This window comes from Melospiza georgiana, chromosome 24 (genome assembly GCF_028018845.1).
Source record: "Melospiza georgiana isolate bMelGeo1 chromosome 24, bMelGeo1.pri, whole genome shotgun sequence".
NCBI classification, from domain to species: Eukaryota; Metazoa; Chordata; class Aves; order Passeriformes; family Passerellidae; genus Melospiza; species Melospiza georgiana.
Genome location: NC_080453.1, coordinates 9,495,080 through 9,520,970, shown reverse-complemented (window position 1 = coordinate 9,520,970; position 25,891 = coordinate 9,495,080). Strand labels below are relative to the sequence as shown.

Sequence of the window (25,891 nt, the reverse complement as noted above, 5' to 3'; positions counted from 1 at the left end):
AACAGGTGCTTTGAGAAATGGGGGAAATTAAGGCATTTTGGTGTTAAAAGTTCATTCTAAATCCAAGATAGAATGAGCAGAAGGCAGCAACTGCTCACAGTTGTGTGATCTGCTCCATTTGCTGGATGTTCCTGTGCTCCTACACCCTTCTCTCTTCCTCACACCTTAAGGGATACCTTAAACCTTTGGGAAACTTCTGTCCTTAGCTTTTTCCTACACCAGATGACAGAGCATTCCCGGTCCTGGCTGGTGCAAGCGCTGGAGCTGAAATCCGAGCTGCTCAGGCTTTCCCAAGAAGGGCTGGGGGAGTGTCTTGGGTTTTTAGCTCGGCTGCGTGGGTGTGCATAATGAACCGGAATTCTGCTGTGCTTGGCTACCTCGGGGACTCGTTTTAATCACCGGGCAAATGTGCTGTGTGTAGGAGAAATCCTTAATTTCATGACAGGAGCTGCATTGTGCTGGATGCCGGGCTGTGATTGGGAAATGTCCGTCGGTGGGAAGCGGGAGGCAGAGCTGGGGTGCGGGAACGATCCCGCCTCGCTGCTCGGGGTGCTCCGGGGGCGGCTCTGCGGGACGACGAGGAGGAGGAGGAGGAGGGCTGGGGATGCTCGGCTTCGGGGCTCTGACAGCGCACCTGGGGAGGGCAGCGCCGCCTGCGCTCGGCCACGGTGGAGCACGGGCTCCCGAAATGGTTTGGGTGGGAAGGGACCTGAAAGAGCGCCCAGTGCCACCCCTGCCGTGGCAGGGACACCTCCCACTGTCCCGCATCGCTCCCGGCCCTGTCCGACCTGCCCTGGGACACCTGCAGGGGTAAGGCAGCCCCAGCTGCTCTGGGCACCTGTGCCAGGGCCTCAGCACCGTCGCAGCAAAGAATTTCTTCCTGAAATAAAATCTAACCCTCCCCTTTCTTAGTTTGAATCCATTCCCCCTTATCCTGTCAATTAAAACCTAAAGATCAGGGAGGGGGGTACAGAGTGGTGAATAGCTGGGGCTGAAGGAGAAGGAATGGTTTGGGAATGTGAGCAACAAACCTGCCAGAGCAGCCACGGGTGCCAAGGGAGAAGCATTTGGCTGAGGAAGGGAGTTTGTAAAGCTGCTACTGAAGGAAGTGTGAGAAGAAACGCTTGGAAAGGCTCTGCCTCGGTGATTTTCCAGCAGAGCCACACTGGCAGCAAGGCAGCTCCAAGCCCTCGGAGTTTAGAAGGCTGCTCTGATCCATCAGATGCACCCTTTCACCGTGGAATGGTTGGGGCTGGAGGGAATTGTAAAGATTATCTCTCTCTAATGCCCTGCCACGGACAGGGACATCTATTTGTTCCCCAAAAAAATCTCTGCTTACTGTGTGAGACAGCAAAAGCCTCCCCTGGGTCGTGGTCTTTGCCATCCCGAGATGTCAGGGTTTTATGTAAAGCACATCCTTCCCCTTTATGGAGCACCTGGGCAGACAGAGACCCCCAGGGCCCCTTCCCCTGGCACAGGAGTATCTGTGAGCTCTCCATCAGCCTCTCTGGGTCGCCTGCAGCATTTGGGAGCCACGAGGTTGCCAAAGCAAGTTTGGTTCAGCTGCTGTTCCTTGACACCGTCTGTGGCTCCCTGTAAATCACTAACAGATAATAATTTCATACTCTGGCTCTGCGTATCCCCCGCCTGCTGAATAATTACCTTGTTTTGTGCGAGCCGTGAGAGGTTTTCACAGATAATTCATCCAGCAGGGAAAGGCAGCCAGATTCTGGGCTGGAGCACATTTTCTGGCCACCTGGCATTGCTGCACAGAGGTCTGCAGCTGCCTCCGGGGGGAAATGCTGTATCCAGGACAGCCAGGGCAGGGCGAGAAACCAAACCCAGATGAAATCCCAGCCGCCCTTCCTCGGAGAATAATTCAGCTTGGCAAACTCAGCCCACCCTGGGTTTCTGCATGTGTGGACAGATTGATCCCACAGATCTGGATGCTCTCTCTCACAGAGGAGCTGTTTCACTGGAAACAGAGCTCCTCCCAGGAGCTGCTTGTGGTGGTGACCTCTGTGTTGCCTCGCTCCCCATGTCCTGCCTGGCCTGGGTTGGAGTCCAGCACAGAGCTGAGATCACCCCAAAGCTGCCATCCCCATCCCAGGGTTGGAGCCCAGCACAGCTCAGCTGCTCCCAAACCACCCCACAGACTAAGGGGGAGATGGCGTTCTCAAGGTGGGTCCCAACCTCTCAGCTCCCACTCTGAACACTGCTCACTCCATTAAACACCAACCTCAGCTGATATTTCCCCACCAATTTATCAAATTTGGGGAGTTTCCTGCAAGGTGCCTCTCCCAAAGGAAACCTTAAATGCAGAGCTTTGCTTCCAATGAATAGCAGGGTTCAGAGTGCCTGTGCTTTGCTGTGCTCTGCAAAACTTGGAGCCACTCTGAGGTTTGGGTGTCCAGGGAAGTCTGGAGGTCACAGCTCAGCTGGGCTGGGAGCCAGAACCTACATCTGGCTCTGCAAACAGCAAACCTCCCTTCAGGTATGCACTTTCTTATTTTTTCCTTTTTCAAACATAATAAATAGATAGTTTTTTAAGTTCCCAGCCATCTGAACTACCCACGCTCAGGACTGTGATATGCCTAATGCCACGAATGCAGAATTTCAGTAAATGCTTCCTGGGGATACAAAACTTGCAGCTCTGTGTTCAGCAGCAAATTCAGGACATCACCTATCCAAGGGGAGCCTGAAAGTCACAGTTCCCTGAAAGTCAAAGCATGTTTTATTGACTGCAGTCAAGAGAATCAAAGGCCTGGAGACCTGGACTCCCACGGCATAAACCACATTATTCCTGTGCAGTGATCATTCCTCTCCCAGACACGAATTCCAGCCAGCCTCCCTGCTGGGAAAGATTAAAGACCCTTCAACAATCAGCAAATTGTCAAATAAGCAGGTGAGCAAGTGAAAGAAAACAAGGGAATACGGTGACCTGCCACAGTGCTGAGAGCAGCTGTGTCACCTGGAGGGGAGTGCAGCCTGTGGTTTGCCATACAAAATTGGGGTGCAGCCATGGGGATGTCCCTTCTCAACTATCAAAGCCCCATTTGGGGGAAGGTAGAGCCTGTGCAGATGCAGCTACAAGTCAGGGATGGCATTTCCCTTCTTCAAGGCTCCCTTCCCAGCTGCCTGCTGTACCTGGGCTCTTGAACTGGGGAGCAGAGCCTGGCAGTGCCAGCAGCTCTCGCTGGGCTGCCCACTGCAGCTGCCAACCCAGCCCCTTGCCCAGGGTGGGCATCACCAGAATGGCACCAGAACCCCCAAACTGAACCTCAGAACTGTGCTTACCTGTGGCCTGGACACCCCAAGAACAGCACCAGACCCTCGGCTCAGGGTGAGGCTTCTCCATGGCTGTGAGGTTTTGGGGTGAAGCTCTGGAGCAAGAACAGACGGAAGGAGCGTGACAGCTCTGGAGGACCCCAACATTACCATCATATTTCAAAAGCTCTCACAGCTTCTCGGTGATGTCTCATGGGCAGCTCCATGCAGCATTGACTCCTTCTTCACAGCACAGCCAAGAACTCCAGCTCTCTGCACCAGCTAACCCACTCCTTTATAGCACTCTTCCTTACTAGTCACAGGTGTGGCCGCTTAAGGGCAGGCCTGTTCCTAATCCTTGGTAGTTAGTACAGCTGCAACTCCTCAGGGGCAAGATTGCCTTCTGCACCATCTTTATTTTCTTACATTCTATCCCTCCGCACCCCAAAACCCCCTGTGCACCCCACACACAACAGGGTGGGAGACTACCAGGATCGGGCAGGGAGAACTGCCCAGCCTGGTTCAGTATCCCTGCGCTCTGATCCTGCTCTCCAGGATGGCTGGAGCCCAGCACAGGAGCCCAGCTGAGCCACAGCCAGGGTGAGAGGGAGCAGCCCCAGCAGTGAAGGGGCCAGGCTGGCGGCACTGGCAAACCCCGGTGACAAAGATCCCACCGCAGCCACAGCAGGCACTCGGGCAGTGGGACACAGGGTGGAGGAGCCTTCCCCCACGCCAGGAATTCCTCATCTCAGCAGAAATCCCCGGGGCTGTTTGTGCTCCACCTCGGAGCGGGAAGAGCCGCTCCCCTGGCCCCGGGTGTCTGGGACTGGCTCTGAGAGCCAGCTGGCTCTGCCAGGCGGGACTGTCCCTCCCCAGGACCGAGGAATCCAGGCTGGGGACAGGGTCTGTGTCCCTGGGGCACAGCTGCAATTGAATCCCTCCTGTAGAAGCCATCCGGTATTTTTCCAGCGTCTTTATTGGCAAGCCCAGTGCTGAGCCCCCGTCCTGCCCTGCGTCCAGCACTGAATGGGGCTGTCCCACTGTGTCCGAGCTCCCCGATGGTTCCACGGAGGGGCCTGGTGCAGGGCTGAGCGCTGAGCATGCCGGGGTGGCTCAGGCCAGGATGGGGTAGGTGGCCTCAGTGGCCACCCCGCAGTTGTTGTCCTTCATGGCCATGAGGATGTAGCCGTCGTTGCCCCAGTATGTGGACCAGGAGTTCTTGATGAGCCAGTAGGTCTCTCCCTGCAGGACCCCGTAGCCCACGGCCAGCACGGCGTGGTCCAGAGATCCTGGAGTGTTGTCTGCAGGGAAGGACACAGGAGGGGTCACTGAAGGGCCCCCCTGTCTGGGGAGCATCCTTGTGCAGGGAGACTCCCTTTACAGAGACCATTCCTTTCTGGAGACATCCCTGCCTGGACAAGATCCCTGCCCAGTAATCCCAGTCCAGACAGCAGCCCTGCTCCCAGGGCTACCCCCAGCACAACAGAGGACTTCAGGGCTCATCCTCTCCACCCCTCCCTTGACCAAAAGGGGTTCCCAGGTGCTGTGGCATCTCCCTGGGCACCCAGGGCCTGCCCTGCCCGAGTGCTGCCTGTCTCACCGCACTTGGGCTCGTAGTAGATGCCGTTGGAGTAGAAGGAGAAGCTCTTGTGCGAGGCGTCAATGCTGACGGCCACGGGGCCGTGCTTGTAGATGGCAGCTTTGACTGCTGTGATGTTGCCCGAGGTGACGTTGACGTAGCCCGTGATCTTGGCCAGCATCTCGGACTGGTTGTAGTGGCACAGGCCATTCTGCACAGCCAGGGGACACACGGTGTCACCAGGACCCCTCGCTGGGACCCTGCCCCCCGGCCTGACCCTGCGGATGCAGGCAGTGATCTGGGATTTGGGCTGTGAGAGCACCCTGGCTCTGACCCCGCTGTCCTCCCAAGCCCAGGGTGCTGGGGCTGCTTTCCCAGTTGCTCAAGGACACAGGGTGGGGAGCTGGCTCTGCACCCAAAGCCCCAGAGGGCTGTTGCCTGCATCTTGCTGCCACGTCCCCATCCCCAGGCAGCTTTGCTCTGTCCCTGGTCCCCCGGGGCATGGAGTGACTCATGGCACCACGCACAGGTGGAGGAGCCTTGTCCCTGTTTTGCAAGAAGAGAAACTGAGGAACACGGTGACAAAACAGCCTGGATGAGCCCTGGGGCTTGGCTTTGACAGTACTGTGAACCACAGAAGCCTGGTGCCTTGGGGACGAGGTGACATCTTCATCTCAAGAGCCTGTTAGTGCTCTGACTCACATCCAGGTGGGTCCCACCACGGCTTTAAAGCCCCAAGATGCTGGCAAGGCCACCAGGGACAAGGGCCTCCTCACCTGGCCCTTGTAGGTACCGTAGGACTCGGTGCTGGCAATGCCCCCGTGCTTCTTGATCCACTCGTAGGCTCGCCACTCCTCGCCCCCGTCGCAGGCGAAGTTCCCAAAGCCCCAGGAGCAGTCAATGAGGACTTGCTGGGACAGGGGGGTCAGCACGCCGGTCTGCAGGGGGGACACAGCCCAGGGATGGGGACAGGCCCCCTGCAGGCTCCCATCCACACCGTGGGGCTCAGCCCCGCTCCCATCCCACACCGTGGGGCTCAGCCCCGCTCCCATCCCACACCGTGGGGCTCAGCCCTGCTCCCATCCCACACCGTGGGGCTCAGCTCTGCTCCCATCCCACACCGTGGGGCTCAGCTCTGCTCCCATCCACACCGTGGGGCTCAGCCCCGCTCCCATCCCACACTGTGGGGCTCAGCTCTGCTCCCATCCCACACTGTGGGGCTCAGCCCTGCTCCCATCCCACACTGTGGGGCTCAGCCCTGCTCCCATCCACACCGTGGGGCTCAGCCCTGCTCCCATCCCACACCGTGGGGCTCAGCTCTGCTCCCATCCACACCGTGGGGCTCAGCCCTGCTCCCATCCACACCGTGGGGCTCAGCTCTGCTCCCATCCCACACTGTGGGGCTCAGCCCTGCTCCCATCCCACACTGTGGGGCTTAGCTCTGCTCCCATCCACACTGTGGGGCTCAGCCCCGCTCCCATCCACACTGTGGGGCTCAGCCCCGCTCCCATCCCACACCGTGGGGCTCAGCTCTGCTCCCATCCCACAGCGTGGGGCTCAGCCCTGCTCCCATCCCACACTGTGGGGCTCAGCCCCGCTCCCATCCCACACTGTGGGGCTCAGCCCTGCTCCCATCCCACACTGTGGGGCTCAGCTCTGCTCCCATCCCACACCGTGGGGCTCAGCCCTGCTCCCATCCCACACTGTGGGGCTCAGCCCCGCTCCCATCCACACCGTGGGGCTCAGCCCTGCTCCCACCTTGAGGAAGAGGGCTCCTTCCATGGCTCCCGTTGTGGCAAAGCTCCAGCATGACCCACAGACAGCCTGATCCTTCACGGGCGTGACAGCACCTGGGGCAGGGCAGGAGAAACTGAGTTGGCACCGAGGGATGGAGGCAGGTGGAAGGGAAACTGAGGCAGGAGTTGAGGTCCAGAGGCAGCACAGCCAGATCTCAGTGCTAACTGAGAAGGGAGGAAATGCACTAGCAAACCTGGGACCCCCACCCTTGGCTAGGGGCAAGCTCTGGGGGTGTCACTTCCAGCTGAAGGGGACATGGGTGAAGGCAGATGTTGCGTCAGATGTCACATCTGTCCCTAGGGCACCAGAGTGAATTCAGGGCCAAGTGCTGACCCAGCTGCTTTAGTCTTAGAAACACAGAATGGTTTCAGTTGGAAGGGACCTCAAAGAGCATCTGGTTCCACCCCTGCCATGGGCACAGACACCTTCCACTGTCCCAGGTTGGCCTTGGACATCCTGGCCTTGGGCAGCCCTGGTTTCTCTGCACAGCCTGCTCCAGTGCCTCCCCAGCCTCGCAGGGTGCACCCCAAGGACAGCCCAGTCCCACAGGCTCTCGGTGCAGTGATGGGGAGCAGGGGGCTCCGTGGCCCTGGTGCTCCCTGACCCACGCGTACCGTACATGCGCCAGTCCAGGCTCTCGGGGAGGATGATGCCGGCGTAGAGCTCGGTGGGGAAGGGCAGCCCGCGGTTGGGGGTCCCGCTGCGGCGGCGGCCCCGCAGCGCTGCCAGCTCCTGCGGCGTGCGGTCGGCCAGGTGGTTCAGGGACAGCGAGTAGGAGAGCGCGGCGCGGTTCCGCGAGTGCACAAACCTGCACACGGTGGGGACAGCGCCAGCTGGGCCCGCCGCCGCCCCTCAGAGTGACAGCACCCCCAGAGGGTCCCTATCCCCCAGCCGTACCTCATGTTGTGCACGAAGATGCTCTGCCGGTGCTCCAGCTCCCACGCGGAGCCGTAGCGCCGCCCCAGCCGCCGCCGGTACTCGTGGAAAACACGGTGAGCCCAAGGCTGGTGCTGGCCCACCAGGTCCTCCATGGGGTTTGCCAGCACGCGGTGCTCCGCCACCGAACCCGGCAGCACCCCACACTTGGTCTCTGGGGACCAAGGAGAGGGCCTGGTCAGCCCGAGCCCCACAGACGGGATGGGGGGACCAAGGAGAGGGCCCGGTCAGCCCGAGCCCCACAGACAGGATGGATGGGGGGACCAAGGAGAGGGCCCGGTCAGCCCGAGCCCCACAGACGGGACGGGGAGCCCCTCCCTGGCTCACCATTGACGGGGAGGTCAAAGACGGAGGGCGGGTAGCTGTTGTCGAAGTCAGTGTAGGCAATTTCATACTTGTCGTAGTGGGAGCCCAGCAGGCTGTTGTACCCCCGCATCTCATAGTGCACGGGGGCCACCCCGCAGCTGGAGTTGGTCACCCACAGGGTGTAGACGTTCTTCTTCTGCGCCCAGCGGGTGACGTTCTGCCACACGGCGCAGTACCGGCCCTCGTAGTACTCCTCCCGCAGGAACTGGGGGGACACGGCCTCAGGGAGGGGACCCCAACCTCCCCCAGGCCACCAGCCAGCCCCTTTGCACAGCCCAGTGCTCTCTGGCTGCATCCAGTGGCTCCATGGCTATTGGCGCACAGCCATGCGTGGGATGGAAACTGGGGGAAGGATATGGGGTGCAACACAGGGCAGACCCCCCCGTCTGGCTCAGCGGTGCCCTGGGGACACTCCACTGTGCACAGCAATCTGTGCACCCACAGCAGGGAGTCTGGCTTTTGCCATTTCTCCAAAAACCTGAAGAGATTTCAGGTTTTTCCTGCGTGTTTCCAAGCTCTCGCCATGCAGGCATGTGTCCAGCTCAGCGACAAGCTGCTGTCCCCGCTGCTCACGTGCTGTGCCCAGCCCTGGCGCAGGCTGGGGCCGGCAGGAGCTGAGCTGCCGTGCAGAGGCTTGCCCAAACCATGCTGAAATGCCAGCGTTTGTGTGGGATGTGACACGTCCCAACACGGCTGCTGGGGCTGGGAAAGGAGCCAGGAGTGCGGCCCCGATGCGGGTGGGGAAGTGACCCTCCCTGCACCCCAGGCTGCGGGGACAGGTCCTGGCCAGCCCCAGCACCCTGCAGGCCTCGGACAGAGAGGAGCTCTCCCAGCACCTCGTCCCAGAGCCCGGAGATGCTTTGGGAGGCAGGGCAGGTCGGGGCTCTGAGGATTCCCACCTTAAAGCCCCTCATGCTGGGGAAGACGCTCTGAGCAGTGACCACGTCCTCCTTGGAGCCGGGCAGCTGGAAGCACTTCCTGGTGTTCACCTCCTTCTCGGTCGTCTCTGGCGTGATCTTGTACCTCATGCCATAGGGCTTCACCGCTGCCAGCTGGTAGGTTATCACCTGCCCTGTGCCAGGCAAGGGGAAACTGAGGCACGGAGCCCTGCTGGTGCAGGGTGGGCGCAGCTGGGTGCCACCTCCTACCTCCGTAGTACTGGATCCGGCTCTTGTTCCCCGTCAGGTTGTACCAGGCTTCAAAGGGCTCCTCGATCTCGGCGTAGGGCAGCTTAATGACCCCTGCACAGGAGCCCCCGGCACAGGACACAGCTCAGCCCAAGCCTCAGCACCCTGGCATCCCTCCCTGAGCCTCACAGCTGACCAAGACAGTGCCCCAGGGGTGATGGGGCAGGAAGGGCACCCAGCTGAGGAAGCCTGCCCCGGTTTGCCCAAAGTCTGACCCGTGCTAAGCATCCTCTGCTCCCCCCCAGGGCTGGGGGTCCCCACCTTATGGGGAGATAGTGGGGTCCCCTTACCTCGGACATGGTAGATGGAGCCGAACTGAGGGGGTGGGCGGGAGAGCCCATGGTCCTGTCCTGAAAGGCAGAGAGGGCAGGGTGAGGGGGCTCTGTGTGTGTCCCCCAGCTGAGATGGGGATGGGAGGCTGCCAGGACAGTGCCCCCCTTCCCTGCAGCCTGGGGCTTCCCTCCTTGGCCAAAAGAGCTTCCTGAGCTCATCCAAAGGCACATCCAAGGGACGCTGAGGCACGGACACCCTCCAGGGTCAGCGCCATGCCACAGCCTGCCGTGCCACTGCAGCAAGCCCTGCACTACTGCACCCCCAGGGAACCCCAGCTCCTGCGTGACTCTTGGGGTGACGCCCCAGTGTCACCCCCAACACTGGTGGCCCTGGCCTGGAATATTTCCACGGTGGGACCCAGCCAAGCTGTCCCCCCACACAGGGCATGTTTGAGGGGTGCCAGGGACCTTACCGGTCCTGCCTGGCGTCTTCCAGTGACCTCCCCAGCCTCCCCCCGGGCTCCCGGCTTGTGCAACCCGACGCCAACACAAGCGCTGGGAACGAGCCCTTCCCTCCCTCAGCATCTTCCTCCCTCCCTCCTCGCCGGGAGCGAGCGGCAGCACCTGCCCGGACCCAGACAGCGCCTGCCCCGCCCGGGAGGGCCGGGAGCAGCCCTGCCCCCGGCCCTGGGGAGGCGGGGACGGACAGACCCCCGGCTGCAGCCCCGGCTGTGCCATGGTGCCCACCACACGCCATCCCGGGGCACCCACAGGCAGCAGCGGCTGCAGCCGCCTCCCAGGCTGCTGGGCTTTGTCAGCAAAGGGGGGGGGTCCCTTTGTCAGAAAGGGGAGGGTCCCACGGGGACACGGCCGCCACCTCTGTCCCCTCACACCTGGCTGTCCTGCCTGTTTGGGTTAAACCCCTTGGGTTAAAGCCTTAAATAAGTTTTATTTTCACTCCCCCAGCCCCACCAAGCCCTCAAGGCACCTGCCCTCTATGCCGCCCGTCTCAGCTGTGTCTTGGAGGAACTGCAAATTTTGGGGCCCAACCAACGAGCAGTAAAACCACTTCCCCAGACTCCAGCCTGCCCTGCAGTGCAGCGGGAGCGGATCTGGGGGGGTCCCCCCGCCTCCCTCCCCAGCGCCGGGCTGGGGTCCCACTCACCCCGGACGGCGACGCAGAGAGCCGAGAGCAGGAGCCAGCGGAGCGCCCCCATGCCAGCCCCGGCAGAGACCCCGATCCAGCGGAGCGCTCCCAATCCCGGTCCCGGCTCCCGGCGGCTTTAAGCGAAACCCGGGAGCCAATGCGGCGGCCGGGCCCTCCCCGGGGAGGGAAGGAGCCGGCACCGGGTGGTGCCTGCGGGGGACGGGCGCCCCGGGCTCGGCGTGTCCCGGCAGGGCCCCGCGGACGGGGATGGAGCAACGCGGGCGCGGGGGGTGCGGGGGGTGCGGGATGAGCCCCAGAGCGCCCCGAGCCGCATTCGGGGTGGGTGCAGGGATGGATGTGTGGGGCACCCCCAAGCCCGGCTTCCTTCCCTCTCAGGATGAGTCAGGAGGTGACAAGTTGAGGGCTAGCTACAGGACAAGGAGCAGGAGGAGGAGGAGGAAGGCTCTGGAGAGATGGGAGGGATCCCACTCCAGCTGTGAGGGAGGACAGTGTGGCAGAGCCGGGACAAAGCCAGCTCCAGGGGGCTCAGGCAGGGCTGGGGAGGCTCTGACAGGGTGCAGGGGGATCACTCCGGGTGCGGGGGGCTCAAACAGGGTGCAGGGGCACTCAGAGGTCTGCATGGTTTACCCCAATCCCAGAGCTCACTGAAGTTTGTGGCTTGGTGTGACTGATGCCAAATCCTGGGGTCATCCCACCAGCAACTTTATGAGGACAAGGGGTAAATGAGGGGTTTGACGTCTAGGGGGCAATCCATGGACACAGGACTGGCTTGAGCCACATAGGAGCTGCACCCCATCTTGGGGGGACGTGTGGGACGCCCCTGGAACACAACCCAGAGCTACCTGCCATTCTCTAGGCATGGTGGGCTGCTTACCGCCCCCGAGAGCCTGTGCCAGCAGGACGGGTGGCTCTGTGCGTGTCCTGCCACCAGACGGGCCCCTTGCTCCTGTCCTTGCAGGGCCACAAGCGCTCTGTGCTCAGTTTGATGTCCCTTTGTTGTGCCCTGCCGGGGACGCTCCCTCGGGGGTCTCGGGGAGGCTGTGCCCGGTTTTGGGGATGGGCGGGGGTCTCGGGGAGGCTGTGCCCGGTTTTGGGGATGGGCGGGGGTCTCGGGGAGGCTGTGCCAGGCTCTGGGGACGGGCGGGGGTCTCGGGGAGGCTGTGCCCGGTTTGGGGATGGGCGGGGGTCTCGGAGAGGCTGTGCCCGGTTTGGGGATGGGCGGGGGTCTCGGAGAGGCTGTGCCCGGTTTTGGGGACGGGTGCGGGCGGCCCCGCCGCGGCACGGGCTGGACCCGCACATCGCCCGTGAATCCCCGCAGGCAGAGCCCGGCAATCCCCGCCGGTGTCTCCCGGTGCTGCTGGAGACCCGAGAGCCCCTGCCGCTGTTCCCGCCGTGGCTGCGGTGCCCGCGGCGGCCCGGGGGTGACCCGGAGGGCGATCCGCAGCGGCGGGGCCGGCTGGTACAATGAACCATTGCTGCGAGCGCGGGGAGGAAGGGGGGGCGAGGGGAGGGGAAGCTCTTGCTCGGCTGCCAGAGCCGAGCAGAGACAGGGGAAGCTCTCGGCCGGGCGCTCCCGCTCTCCCACGGCCGCCGCCCCCGCAGCCCCGGCGCGGCCCGAGCGGGGCTGCCCGGTGGTCCCGGAGGGAGCCCCGTGCGAGGGGAGGGGTCCATGCCGGCCGGACAGGAGCGCTGACGGCAGGAGGTACGTGCGCGCTGTGAGGGGCAGGGTGCGGGGCTCAGCCCTGCCACAGCGCGGGGGTCTCAATCCCCTGGCCCTGCGCTGCTGGGAGATGCCCCCTCCGTGTGCGGGGGTCCCGGGGGAGGCGGCCCCTGAGCTGGGGGACAGAGCCCCGCGACACTGGTGGGGACTGCTGGGGGGCTGCTCTCACTGTGCCCTCCCTGCTTCCCTGGGAATGCCCGGGGGTGCGAGGAGACCCCCGTCCTCACCATCCCGGGGGCAGCCGGTCAGCGGGGGCTGCGGGGCGGGTGTGAAGGTCCGGGGCACCCACCAGCCCCAGCTCACCATCCGGGGGGCAGCAGGTCAGTGTGTGAAGGTCTGGGGGCTGCGGGGTGTGTGTGAAGGTCCGGGGCACCCACCAGCTCCAGCTCACCATCCCGGCACTAACGGGGATTAACACCACGTCGGGGAGCCTGCGGAGCACATGGAGCCCTCACCGTGCGGGACCCGCAGGCTGGGGAGGGGACAGGACACACACACACACCTGTGCCCTCCGTCCCCGCAGGTGCCCGTGGGCTCCCAGCCCAGCCAGCGCTTTATTGCAGGCTGAGCTCTCGTGGCTGAGGCTGGGGGAGCTGCAGGGGCTCAGGCCCCGGCCGGGGCGGATGCTCCCCCCGGTCCCTGCAGCTCTGCTCCGTCCCTGATCCTTGGTGTGTCCCAAGGAGGGACAGGAACTCGCTGCTTCCTGCCCTGCACAATTCCCTCCCCACCCCGCTCCTCCCGGGACATTGTATTTGGAGCCCTGGCCGGCTCCCTCCCTCCGCCCCTGCAGCCCCTTGGATCCGGGAATTGCTCTTCTTCCAGCGGAAATCCTGCTTTCCCAGCCAGCGATGGGGCTGGAAGCCTGGGCAAGGGGGGCTCCCTCTGCACTGAGCAACTTGAGCCAGGGAGGGGGGCAGGGGACCCCTCTGCCGTGGGCCCTGTGGCTGACAGGTGGCCTTGCAGAGAAGATCACTTTGGGGGATGGCAAGTCCTTCAGTTTTCATCCCAGGGAATAGCCCTGCTTGTGGGCATGCAGGGGATGGGGGCCATCCCTCCGTGCACCCCTTGTTCTGGAGGAGCCTGCTCCCACTGGGAGCCACAGGGGCTCACCAGGCACTGGGTGAACTGGGAGGGCTGGAGCTGGAGCAGGGCTCCACTCCAGGTATCACCGGGGTGGCCTTGGGGCTGGGGGCAGTGGGGAAGGGGCAGGGACACGCCGCCACCAGCCACAGAGCTGGAACAAGGAGCAGATGTGGGCTCCTGTCCCGTCCTCAGGTCTGTGGGGTCCTGGGCATGGGACGGTGACACAGCGCCAGGTCCTGTGTCCCAGTGATCCACCTTCCCCTTCTGCCCTGCAGCTGCCTCGTGCCCAGGTTTTCCTGCTGGGCCCAGGGAGCTCCAGAGCCACAGGGGGACAGAGGAACCTCGGTGGCACCAGGCTGGGCTGTGCAGCCCTCTCGGTTCCTCTTCCCAGGGAGCAGGAGCCGGGTCTGCACGGAGCAATGCAGGGTGTCAGTGTGGGACAAGGCACGGAGGGATCCAGGACAGCCAGGGGGCTGCAGCCCCGCTGTCCTCCCTGCCTGACCCTCCCAGCTGTCACCATCCCCAGGGCACCAGGTCCTGCCCGTCCTGTGGGCCCTTGCTGGCCACAGCACCATCCTCTTCCTCCCCCCAGCCCACACCGTGCTCCTGCTGCTTCCTCTTCCCACTGCCTGGCTGCTGCGTGAGTTCCTCTGGCAGCCACCTCCTGCTCAGGGCGCCGTGGGCCCCTCAGCCCGGCAAATGCCACCATGGCTGTCCCCACGGCACGGGGTGTGGCATTCCCAGCACCCCACATGGCTCCATGTGGCTGCATCCCCCCAGAGCCTGACTTACCCCATGGTGCAGGGCAGGGAGGTGACCCCAGGGGTACCTCAGCACTCTGGGTGATATGTGGGGTGACAATGGGGTGCGCAAGGGACATTGTGCCCTGCCTAGCAGCTGGGGATGGGGCTGAGCTGCCCGGTGTCCCAGGGGCCCCGGGAACAGATGGAGGGGCAGCCGGGGCTGTGGCTGCTCCGTGCCCAGCCCTGCCCGGCGGGACAGGGGTGAGGAATTGGCCGGGTCTCAGCGCGGGCGGGACCTGGCAGCTCGGGAAGGGCTCAGCTGCCATCTGCTCCCCGGCTCCAGCAGCTCCTTTTGGGGAGAGCCGGAGCCAGGCACCGCCGTGCAGCCATCGGACACGGCACCAGCTGCGTCCCCTCCCCGTGGGCAGCGAGGGGATGGAGCCACCCTGGGGTGAGCTCGGGGGCTCTTGGGTGTGCAGGGAAGGGGAAGCCTGGGTGCCGTGCTGCTGCACATCACCTAAACCCTCCATGGGGCACAGGGGGTTCCACTTGAATGGAAGGTGCTCCTTGCCATCCCTGTCCCTGCTGGCACCTGTGGCAGCTCCACTGCTTGGTCAGCGCTGAAATTCTGCAAAATGGGAAGTTTCTGAATGTGTAGAGGAGATGATTCCCACCCAGGGGGGACAGGGTTTGTGAGAGCCAGGGTTGCTCATCAGTTTAAATAGCCACTAATTATCAGGAATAAAACCCCCAACCAGCCGAGTTTCCTCAGATTTGGCAACGCTGCCCTGTTGGCAACGGCTGCAGCCTTGCCACACCACCAGTGTGGAAAGCAGAGATGGAAGGGGAGAGCTGGGCTCTTTCCACCCCTACTGAGAGAGAAGAAAGGGAATCAATAACCATGATTGGGAAAGCCTGCCTGAAACATCTCATCCACCCCAAACCTTTGTCTCCTCCTGCTCCTGGAGTGCAGAGGGCAGGACACCTTCCTGCTGCTTCCCTCTGCTCTCAGCTGGAGACAGAGCCATGCTGCAGACTGGTGTGGGTGGTTGTCCAGCCGCCAGGGCAATAACAGGGCTGGGGATGGACGTCTCCATACAGCCATGACAGGAGAGGTCTGATTTCCCCCTCCTCCTCCTCTGTGACACCTTCTCTCTCCCCACATGTGGCCGGAAGAGCCTGTGCTGACCACAGCGATGTGAGCGGGGACCTCGCTCCCCAAAACACCCACACCCACCAAGCAGAGGCTGTGGGGATGGGGACGCTCTGGGGTCTGGCTCCCCCTCAGCCTTGGGACACACATGGCCTGAAAGGACGTGAGCAGTGTGGTGAGGATGCAGTGAGAGAAAAACCCACTGGAGGATGTGGTTTCAGCCCACACCGGGGTGTTGCAGCCCTCGGAGGAATGCTGCAGCTTTGTGGGGGTGTTGCAGATCATGCAGATCATTTTAGCTCATGCAGGGGGGTTGCAGCCTGTGAAGGGCTGTTGTAGCCCGTGCAGGGGTGTTGTGGCTCGTGCAGGGGTATCACAGCCTGTGCACGGTGCTTCGGTCTGTGCAGGGTGTGGTAACTCAGGCAGGGGTGTTACAGCCATGCAAGGGGTGTTGCAGCCCGTGCCGTTGGTGTTGCACTCCGTGTAGAGGTGTTGTAGCCCATAGCAGGGGTGTTGCATCCTGTCATGGGGTGTTTCAATCTATTCAGGGGTATTTTAGCCCTTGGTAGAAGTGTTTCAGCATGTGCAGGGGTGCAGCAGCCCTGGAAGAGGTGCTTCAGCCCATGCAGAGGTGTTGCAGCCTGTACAGGGGGATTTTACCCCATGGAGGGGTGTTACAGCCCGTGGCAAGGGTGTTTGAACCCCTGCGAGGGTGTTGCCCCCACCTGATGCCCTCCCTGGTGTCCACAGGCGACTCTTCTCCTCTCTGGAGTGCCATGGAGCAGCTGGAGTGACCAGAGGAGCCGTCGCAGTGAGTGGGGCCGCCGTGGAGCACCCACGGGTGCCGGGGGACATCGTGGGGTCCCCCGGGCAGCACAGCCCTCCTGCAGCAGTGCCACTGGCCCACGGGGACCCCGCGTCCCCCTGCTGTCCAGCGCGCCAGCTGGGGGGTGGCAGGGTGCCCCAGGGCCTCTCCATGTGCGCACTGGCCCCGTGTGTGCCCCTGCCAGGGGGGCGCGGGGCTCACGGACCCTCTGTCCCACAGGCGGTGCCCAGGATGGGCTGCGTGCCCTGCAAAGAGAGGGGGGCTGGCAAGGGGCAGGCGGGGGGCGAGGGGGGCTCCCTGCAGCCCCCTGCCTCCCAGTACGACCCCGACCCCACGCAGCCGGGGGCCATCTTCACCCGCATCCCCGACTTCAACAACTTCCAGGGGCCGGCGCTGCCCTCGGGCCCGGCCTTTGCGGAGCCCGGGGCCTTCCCCTGCGGCGGGCTGCCGGCGCGGAGCGGGGCGCTCTCAGGTCAGCGGGCGGCTCGGGAGGCAGGCAGGGAGGCAGAGAGGGGCGTCCTGCCCTGCCCGGGGTCACCGCCGTCCCCTCCGTGTGCCGCAGGCGGCGGGGTGACACTCTTCATCGCCCTGTACGACTACGAGGCCAGGACGGAGGATGACTTGACATTCCAGAAAGGGGAGAAATTCCACATCATCAACAACACGTGAGCCCCCCGCACCTCCTGCCACCCCAGCACCCCCCCGCCACCCCGGGGAGGGGCCTTGGTGCCCCGGGTAGCCCCCCAGGAGCCAGGCTGGGGACCCAGGCTGTGTCTGGGCTCCATCCATCACCCAGCGCCAGGGCCAGGGCCGTGAGCTGGGTGCTCTCAGCAGAGATGGGTGGGGGGCAGCAGGGTCCGGGGTGCTGCGTGCAGGGTGGGGATGCACACGGTGGCGGGTCTGTCTGTCTGTCTGTCTGTCTGTCTGTCCCTCCTCCTCCACGTTCTCTTGTTTCCCTGCCCAGGGAGGGGGACTGGTGGGAGGCCAGGTCGCTGAGCTCGGGAGCCACGGGCTACATCCCCAGCAACTACGTGGCCCCTGTGGACTCCATCCAGGCGGAAGAGTGAGTAGTGGGGACAAGGGAGGGAGACACACCCCAACGCCACCTGCCCCGGGCCCAGGGTCCCTGTGAGCCCCGGCAGTGCTCAGTGCTGGCACGGGGGTTCCGTGGTCCCCTCCTGGCGCTGAGCCCCCTCACTGTGGCAGGTGGTACTTTGGGAAGATCGGGCGCAAGGACGCGGAGCGGCAGCTCCTGTGCCACGGCAACTCCAGGGGCACCTTCCTCATCCGGGAGAGCGAGACCACCAAAGGTACAGGGGCAGGGCTGGGGGCACCAGGGGCTGTGCCCCGTGTCCCTCCCTGACCCGTGTCCCATGCAGGTGCCTACTCCCTCTCCATCCGGGACTGGGATGAGGCCAAGGGAGACCACGTCAAGCACTATAAGATTCGGAAGCTGGACAGTGGGGGGTACTACATCACCACCCGTGCCCAGTTCAGCACCGTCCAGCAGCTGGTCCAGCACTATATAGGTAGGGTGGGGTGAGGGGCACAAGCGGGGCAATAGCAGGGGTAGGGAAAGCTCAGAAGACCCTTTGGTAAGAGATGGGGTTGAGCTGGGGAAGGAGGGGGCTGTTATGTTGGTGGCATTAGGGGGTCCCTGAGTGTCCCCTTTTCCATGCCCAGGGTGCAGGGAGTTCCCGTTGTCTCTGGTGGGTGGGCATGACCCCGGGTGCAGCTGGGGGGACTGGGGGTCCAGCCCAGCCGAGGGGGTGCAGAGCTGTCCCTGGGGCAGGTGGAGGGGCTGCATTTCTGTGCTGGGGGTGAGTGGGTGATCCAGGAGCCTCGGTGGGAGGGGAGCAGAGGGCTGGGGGTGATGGGTGATCCAGGAGCCTCGGTGGTGTCTGGGGCGGTGGGAGGGGAGCAGAGGGTGGGGGTGATGGGTGATCCAGGAGCCTCGGTGGTGTCTGGGGCGGTGGGAGGGGAGCAGAGGGTGGGGGCTCCGTGCCCACTCTGACTCCTGTCCCCTCCCTGCTCCCATGCTGCAGAGCGGGCGGCTGGGCTGTGCTGCCGCCTGGCTGTGCCGTGCCACAAGGGAACCCCCAAACTGGCCGACCTCTCAGTCAAAACCAAAGACGTGTGGGAGATCCCCCGCGAGTCCCTCCAGCTCCTCAAGAAGCTGGGGAATGGGCAGTTCGGGGAAGTCTGGATGGGTAGGGCCTGGTGGGCAAGCCAGGCAAGAGGCAGGGGGGACGTGGGGGTACCCCCAGGCCTGGTGCCCCACTGGGAAAAGCTCGTGCCTGCCAGGACAGGCTGAGAGACACCGATTTGCTGGCATGAGGAATTATGCCATGTCCTGCTCTGGGTTCACATGGGTCCCCCAGGATGCCCCATGTCACCTCTGCATGGGCAAGCAGACCCCCACTGCAGATGGGACCACAGCACCAGGCCAGGGGGTCCTACCTTCGTCATCCTCTTCCTCCGGCATCATCTGCTTCCTCCACTCATGCATGCTGCCTTCATCCCATCACATCCCCTCCCTCCTCTTCCCTGCCTGCCCCCCATCCCTGCAGAGTACAATGACGGGTTGTGCCATCTGCTCACCCACCCGTGCCCTGCCGTGAAGCCCCAGACCCTGGGATTAGCTAAGGACGCCTGGGAGATAGCTCGGGAATCCGTCACCCTGGACAGGAAACTTGGCATGGGATGTTTCGGAGACGTGTGGATGGGTAAGGCTGGCCCGGCCGGCCGGGGCTGGGGAGCACAGCGGGCAGGAGAAGCTTCCTTCTGTCCTGGCCGGGAGCACCACAGGTGCCAGGAGGTACCTGCTTGTGTGGGGGAGATTGAAACTGGCACAGAATCCACGAAGGGTTTGGGAATGGGGTGAGGTTGGTACGGGGGTGAGGGGAACTCCTTGTCCTGGGTGGGATGCAGTGGGATCACAATCCCTGCCCAGGGATCCCTGCCTTGCCCTGCCCTGATTCCTTATCCATCCATCCATCCATCCATCCATCCATCCATCCATCCATCCATCCATCCATCCACTCACACAGGCATGCACGCACACAGCTCTCCATCACACAGCCCTCTGTCCTGGGCTGGCTGTCCCCTGGGCTCACGGTGACTCTGCGTCCCCAATGCAGGGACGTGGAATGGCACCACCAAGGTGGCAGTGAAGACGCTGAAGCCAGGGACCATGTCCCCCGAGGCCTTCCTGGAGGAGGCCCAGATCATGAAGCGGCTGCGGCACGACAAGCTGGTGCAGCTCTACGCCGTGGTGTCGGAGGAGCCCATCTACATCGTCACCGAGTTCATGAGCCAGGGTCAGCAGGGGCACTGCCTGGAGGGCTCACAGGGAGGGCACCCGTGGGTCTGGGGGTCTTTGACAGACTCCTTCTGCCTGCAGGCAGCCTGCTGGATTTCCTCAAGGACGGGGACGGGCGCTACCTGAAGCTGCCCCAGCTGGTGGACATGGCTGCCCAGGTACGGGGCCTCGTGCAGGGTGGGGGGCACCCCGGGCTGTGCTGGGGTCTCCACTGCTCTGTACCCCCAGATTGGGGCAGGTGCCCAATCAGATTGGACATGGCTGCCCAGGTACGGGGGCTGCTGCAGGGTGGGGGGCGCCCTGGGGTGTCCTGGGGGTCTCCAGTGCTCCGTGCCCCCAGATTGCGGCGGGCATGGCGTACATCGAGCGCATGAACTACATCCACCGGGACCTGCGTGCTGCCAACATCCTGGTGGGAGACAACCTCGTCTGCAAGATCGCTGACTTCGGCCTCGCGCGCCTCATCGAGGACGATGAGTACACGGCTCGGCAGGGTGGGAGCACCCGCAGTGTCCCCTGCTGTGTCCCCTAGCCTGGAGATGGCCCTCCCGGGGCTGGGTGACCGGGGCTTGGATGGCCCAAGTTATGGTGTGCCAGGGAACGGGGTGATGGACACCCCAAATTTATGGGTGCCCCAGGGAATGGGTACCCCCAGGGACAGGTGCCCAGGGTGTGGGTATTTTGGATGATGGATGTCCCAGGTGATGGGAACCCCAGGGGCAGGGTATCCCCAATGCCTTGGGTGCTGGGTGTCCCATGTGTGAGCTGCCCCAGGCACGGGGTGTCCCTAGAGCAGGGTGCCCCCCATTCAGGGTACCCCGGGGGCAGGACACCCTCAGCAGGGGCAGTTCAGGCGATGGCACCTCTGGTGTGGGATGTCCAGGTGTGGGCTGTCCCCAGAGGTGAGTGCACCAGGTGCAGGGTGCTCTGGGTGCAGGTGCAGCCCAGCCATGGCTCACCTGTGTCCCATTGCAGGTGCCAAGTTCCCCATCAAGTGGACGGCTCCGGAGGCTGCGCTTTTTGGGAGGTTCACCATCAAGTCGGATGTCTGGTCCTTTGGCATCCTCCTGACGGAGCTGGTGACCAAAGGCCGCGTGCCCTACCCAGGTACGGCCCCTGGGGCAGGTGCACCCCCGGGGTGGGCCGGGCAGGGCACAGACAGGGGCTGACCTCCTCAGCAAGGCTCCTCCCATGCCTCAGTTTCCCCCTCGGAGGGACCAGTGCTGAACTGGGCTCCCACCCAAACCCCAGGACAGTGCCGCTGTGTGCCTCAGTTTCCCCCTCAGCTCTGGCGTGTCCGAGGTGGTGCTGTCGCTGAGCCCAGGGTCCTTGTCCCGCAGGGATGAACAACCGCGAGGTGCTGGAGCAGGTGGAGCGGGGGTACCGCATGCAGTGCCCGGGGAGCTGCCCCCCTTCCCTGCACGAGCTGATGGTGCAGTGCTGGCGCAGGGAGCCCGAGGAGCGCCCCACCTTCGAGTACCTCCAGTCCTTCCTCGAGGACTATTTCACAGCCACCGAGCCCCAGTACCAGCCCGGGGACAACCAGTGACCCGCTGCTGGCGCTGCCGGGAGCCTCCGGGGTGGCTTTGGGGGAATCTTTATTTCTTTAGAGGCGGTTGCTTCCTTTGTCTGTGCTCAGGGCGGGCACAGGGCTTTGCACAAGGATGCTGGACTCAGAGAGAAGACAAACCTGTGTGCCCCAGCCGCCCTACCCCAGTCCCTTTACTGCCTTCACACCCAGCTTGGAACCTGAGGAGGGCTTTGGCTGCAGGGGGGACTGCGGGGAGCCCTGTGAACCCCCCGGACACCCCCAGACCCACAGAGGGCAAGGGGGGAGCTCCCCCTGCCGCCCCAATCTCTTCTGGGAGCACAGCTGGGGGGGTTCAGACCCCCAAGTCCCGGCACCGACCTGTGGGAGGTCATCTCAGCCCTCCCTCCCCGGTGTCTCCTTTAATTTATGAGATTTTATACGCCTCCCCCAAGCAGCCATCGACCCCCCCAAGGGCTCCCAGTGCTCGGGGGACCCCCTTGTCCCCCCCCTTTTCTCTCTGCTTTGTGGTAGAGCCACGTCCTGAAAGCCAAACGCCCACCGTGCCTGCCCTGGGGCCGGGGGGACACGGGGAGTGCTGGGGGCCCAGCAGGCGGGGGGCAGCTCTGCTCCTCCTGCCCCGTGGGGCAGACGAGGGTACGGCCTGGGGCAGCCCCAGCTCGGCTCTGCCCTCTGCAGCAGGAACCGCGGGGTCCGGGGGGTGTCGGTGTGAATGCAGGGTGCCCCCCTGCCCGCTGCCCCTCCACGCACCCCCGTTTGGAGTCCTGTGCCCCATGGCCAGTAACGCCCCCCGCCCCCAGGGCAGGGCTGTGGGTGGGCAGTGCCATGGGGAGAGGGAAGGGCAGGGATCTGTTGTTTATTTTTTTTAATGAAGTCTGTAAATACAGAGAAATAAAACCTTTCTAACAAACTGGGGGCAGCCCGGGTCCTTCTGCCCCTGCCCCAGGAGGGCAAAAGCCCTGGGGGTGCTCAGAGCTGGGGGCAACGCTGAGTTACAGGGTTTGGGGTGGGGACACCCATCCCGGGGGCAGGGGGGCTCCCAGGAGCCAAGCCAGGACTGAGGGATGCCCCCTTGCCCCCTCCAGCCCCAGGGCACAGGTCTGGGGGGCTCCTCCAAGGGGGGAGCAGAGAAATCCCCCTGCCCCAAGGGCCATGTGGGGAGGGGACACACCAGCTTCCCTTGTGAATAAAAGCCTGGAGAGCTGGGTTGGGAAGCGTTGGGGTTTGCAAAGCGGCCCCCATGCAGGAGGGGACTGTCCCTCCTGCCAGCTGTGGCAGGGAGGGCTCCTGTGCTGGCAGCCTGGGGAGGAAGGGGTTAATTTTCCTTGCAGCTTGGCCTCCCCAGCAGGGCCCAGCTGTGCCGGTGATGAATTCCTCAGCACCGATGGGGAGGAGGGACTGGCCCCCACCCCAGCCAGGGGGCTCAGGCTATGGGGAAAATGCATATGGGGAGGGGGGCAGGGTTTGGGGACATAGCAGGGGCTGTGGGGATATGCTGAGGGGTCTGGGGACATACCAGGAGTCTCGGGGCATGCCACCATCCCTGGGTACCGCCAGGCATCTTCACACCTCCTACAAGGGCGTTTGATGCACATGGTGGTGGAGAGGAGCAGGGCTGGACGTGCCCCTGCTGCCCCAGCCCTGGGGAAGGGCCAGGCCCAGCCAGGAGGGTGGCAGGCTGCCCGGGGCTGGGGGACAGGGCAGATGGCGTGGCAGGGACGGGAGAGGCCTGGCTGGCACCAGCAGCCCCAGCCCCAGCTCCATCCCTGCTGCTGCCCATTCCTGCCTGCTCGGGCCCTTGGAGGGGCTGATCCCACCATTCTCTGTCCAGCCCAACCTGAAGTGATGCCACCCTCCCATGTCCCAGCCAAGCCCCTTGTCCCCAGCAGTGCCAGCAGCAGGAATGGGTCAGGAGCCAGGTGGATTTGTCACAGTAACCCCTGTGCCACCACGGCCATGTCACCAGAGCGTGTCCCCATTTGCTGTCATTGCTGTGAAAGCCCTCGGGGATGTGGGGCCCGAGATTGCAGGTGCCTGTGTGAGGGGGCTGAAGGGGGGACCCCCGTCCTGGTCCCCATCCTCTCATCCTCCTCCTCCCCCAGCAGGAGGGTGAGGGGCTTAGAGGATTTTGCTGCAGGGTGACCACAGGCTGGGCAGGGAGGGGCATCGATTTTATGTAAATGCTGAGCAGTATTGATCGGGGTGGAGGGGCAGCTGTGGGTGGGCACAGCCCGGGGTCGCCCTTCACAGAGCTCCTGTGGCTCCCAGCAGGGCCCACCCTGCGGCCAGCAGCCATGGGCAGGTGGGCAGGGAGGCCAGGACCCCTCCGAAGGTGCTGCAGGCTTGGTTTGCTACAGAGCTTGCTGGGGGCTGGAGGGGAAGAGCAGAGCACAGCTCAGAGCTGGGGGCTTGTCATGGTTTGACAATGGCGCGTTGCCAGTGCCCCCATGAAAATGCCCTCTGCACCAAAGGGCTGGAGGGGCAGAGCCCAGCTCAGAGCTGGGGCTGCCCTGTGCCCCCTCCCCTCCCGGCTGGCCGGTCCCTGCGCAGCTCCAGACGGGACAGAGAGCAGCCCAGCCCCATTCCCCGGCCCTGCCCCGCACCCGCGGGTCCCTCCAGCGCCCCCAGGTCCCCCGGTGCTGCGGGACCCTCATCCCCACGGTGCCCACCCCCTTGCCCCGTTCCTGCCCGCACACCTGCCCGGCCCAGGTGGCCCGGCTGTGCCTGGCTGCTCTGCCAGCACGGGGGGCTCTGGAGGCAGCGAGCCCCCCTGGTGCCAGGGCAGAGTGTGGGGATGCTGCAGATGGCTGGAGCTGCAGAGCCTGGCACGGACGGCAGTGCCACCCTCCCTCTGTGCCCCTGGGTGCAGCTAGGGACCCCTGGGACCCCCAAGGACCATCCCCACCCACAGCAGGGCGGGGGCTCAGCCCTGTGCCCCCAGCCCCCGGGGACTGGCAGAGCCCACAGAGCCCTGGGCCGTGGAGCAGAGCCACGTCTCCGCGGCAGCAGTGGCCAGACAACAGTGGAAAATGGCCAAAAATGTGGGTTCAGGCTTGACCAGGCTTGAGCCTGCCAGCCCAGGCCTGCAGGCACTGTCCCCTCAGAGGGGAAACTGAGGCACAGATGGACCTATCTGCAGTCACCCAGCAGCTCAGCAGCAGTCACTGTGAGGGGACACCTTTCTCCACGGAAAAACAACAGATAATTGGGAAGAGCTGTGCGCTGACAACAGCAGCATCTGTGACAGCAGTCTGTGGACTTGGGATGGAGGTTTCCTGGGCGTGGGAATGGTCGGGTGACAGAGCAAACACGGCAGATGGGGAGGGGCACAGTGGAGCCTTGCTCTGCTGGCCTCAGGGCTGCTCGGAAATGGTTTTATTGGGAGAAACCGGGAAAGGCTTTGCTGCTGCTCCAGGGCAGCCTGGTGCTGGAATTCAGGCACGAATTGGGCTTTTCTGCCGCAGTTACCTTCATGGAGACAAAACCTGGCTGGCCACAACTCTCACAGACCTTGGAAGGTCAGGACCCCCAGCCCAGACCCCATCGGGGTCTCTGGACAGTGCTCCCCACAAGGGCAGCTCCTGTATCCCAGCACAGCACCAAACCCTTCCCCTGTCTCCTCGCTCTCCATCCCCTGCCCCAGCTCTCCCCACAGCCCCCCAGAGCCTCCTGCCCCCCTGCTCCCAGCCCGGGCTGTGCCGCTGGGGGTGACCCGGCCCGGCCCAGCCTGGGGGCCAGACCCGGGCAGCCCGGCCCGGCCCGGCTCGGGGGCGGCTCGGGGGCGGCGCGGGGGCGGCGCGGGGGCCGGGCCGGGCCGGGCCGGCGGCGGCAGAGCAGCCGCTAGATGGTAGCGTTAGCCCACGCCAACGCTGCTGACACAGCACCGGCGGGGAGCGCGCCCTGACCCGGGCGGCCCCGGGGACCCGCCCCGGCCGAAGGGAAATCCCGGCAGGGCTGGGCCCCGCGGGTGGCACGGGTGGCACGGGCACCGCTCCCCCGCCCGGTGCCCGCTGCCGCCGCTGCAGCCGCCTGTGCCCACGGGGACGAGCGGGGCACCCCGCTGCCAACCCGCCTCTGCCCCAAACCCAGACCCCAAACACCCCCAAACCACACAGGGCACGAGCAGGGATCAAGCCAGGCCTGGGCCCGAGCAGGGTGACCCACCCAGCCCAGCGTGGGGTGCTGGGCACCCACGGGAGCCTGGCAGGGCCAGGTGGGGGGGTCCTTCCCACTGCAAAGCCCCCACTCAAATCCTCATCCTCCTCCAGCCCTGCCCGGGGCTCCATGCCAGACCGGTATATATATTTTATGATAACTATAGAGATGCACTTCAAACCTGACAAAGGACTTTGACAGTTTTAAGCATCTCTTTGATTAATACATGACCTTTTAATGCTTTGGATTAAATTAATAAATCTTTTACATTCTAACCCATTCTGCTTGCAATGTCATGGGTTTTGCACGACCTCTCTCTCTTCTCTGCCCTGTCCCTCTGTCCCTCTCCCCCCGTCCCTGCACAGGTACAGTAATCCACAGCCTTGCAATATTCATGGGGCACAGAGCCCTGCAAAGCCAGAAGGGAGGGGATACTCCTCGGTGGTTTTTTTTTTTTTGAACCATCCCTAAAAATAGCAAGAAAATTCAAAGCTGACATTCAGGGCGAGGGGACGAGGAAGCCTGCAAAGTTGCTCACTCAGCCACCAGCAATTGCAGCGATCCTGTCTGCGTGTGCAGATTCCTCTGCTGACCGGGCTGGAGCCCAGGCCTGCACTCTGCTCGGCTCCCAGGAGCAGTGCAGCCGGCTCCCCATGCCTGCCCTGGTGTGCAGAGCCCAGCCAGCCCCAAACCCGGCCCCGCTGATCCTGCTGGGGTGCACTGAGGGGATGCAGCTGCACCTTTCCAGTTGCAGTAGGTCCCAGCTGG

General features: G+C 63.9%; 2 protein-coding genes across 4 annotated transcripts; one reads left to right on the top strand and one right to left on the bottom strand.

The window, feature by feature from the left end:
* Nucleotides 1-4,227: 4,227 nt before the first annotated feature.
* On the bottom strand, nt 4,228-10,644 carry LOC131093148 (digestive cysteine proteinase 1-like). The gene is made up of 11 exons (XM_058040231.1): nt 10,570-10,644; nt 9,423-9,482; nt 9,094-9,186; nt 8,845-9,017; nt 7,907-8,150; nt 7,541-7,733; nt 7,258-7,451; nt 6,605-6,696; nt 5,623-5,784; nt 4,868-5,057; nt 4,228-4,568 (listed from the first exon to the last, which is right to left on the bottom strand). Exons 1-11 carry the CDS (start codon nt 10,619-10,621, stop codon nt 4,381-4,383), a joined length of 1,641 nt encoding a protein of 546 aa, XP_057896214.1. The 5' UTR covers nt 10,622-10,644; the 3' UTR covers nt 4,228-4,380.
* Nucleotides 10,645-16,033: 5,389 nt separating this feature from the next.
* On the top strand, nt 16,034-21,836 carry FGR (FGR proto-oncogene, Src family tyrosine kinase). Of its 3 annotated transcripts, XM_058040118.1 has the most exons (12): nt 16,034-16,082; nt 16,317-16,569; nt 16,660-16,762; nt 17,062-17,160; nt 17,304-17,407; nt 17,477-17,626; nt 18,143-18,307; nt 19,238-19,417; nt 19,501-19,577; nt 19,760-19,913; nt 20,395-20,526; nt 20,760-21,836. In XM_058040118.1, exons 2-12 carry the CDS (start codon nt 16,329-16,331, stop codon nt 20,966-20,968), a joined length of 1,614 nt encoding a protein of 537 aa, XP_057896101.1. In that variant the 5' UTR covers nt 16,034-16,082; nt 16,317-16,328; the 3' UTR covers nt 20,969-21,836. The 3 variants fall into 3 exon arrangements, with proteins under 3 accessions (XP_057896101.1, XP_057896100.1, XP_057896099.1); XM_058040117.1 differs by lacking the exons at nt 16,034-16,082; nt 18,143-18,307 and adding an exon at nt 18,668-18,823 and having other exon boundaries at nt 16,226-16,569; XM_058040116.1 differs by lacking the exon at nt 16,034-16,082 and having other exon boundaries at nt 16,226-16,569.
* The last annotated feature ends 4,055 nt before the right edge of the window (nt 21,837-25,891 follow it).

Coding starts and splice junctions, on each gene's coding strand:
- LOC131093148 (XM_058040231.1), bottom strand. CDS start 10,621: ATGGGGGCGCTCCGCTGGCTCCTGCTCTCGGCTCTCTGCGTCGCCGTC. Junction 7,452..7,540: donor ATCTTCGTGCACAACATGAG/GTACGGCTGGGG, acceptor CACCGTGTGCAG/GTTTGTGCACTCGCGGAACC. Junction 5,058..5,622: donor ACGGTACCTACAAGGGCCAG/GTGAGGAGGCCC, acceptor CTGGCTGTGCAG/AATGGCCTGTGCCACTACAA.
- FGR (XM_058040116.1), top strand. CDS start 16,248: ATGTGCGCACTGGCCCCGTGTGTGCCCCTGCCAGGGGGGCGCGGGGCT. Junction 18,308..19,237: donor GTTCGGGGAAGTCTGGATGG/GTAGGGCCTGGT, acceptor TCCCCAATGCAG/GGACGTGGAATGGCACCACC. Junction 19,914..20,394: donor TGAGTACACGGCTCGGCAGG/GTGGGAGCACCC, acceptor GTCCCATTGCAG/GTGCCAAGTTCCCCATCAAG.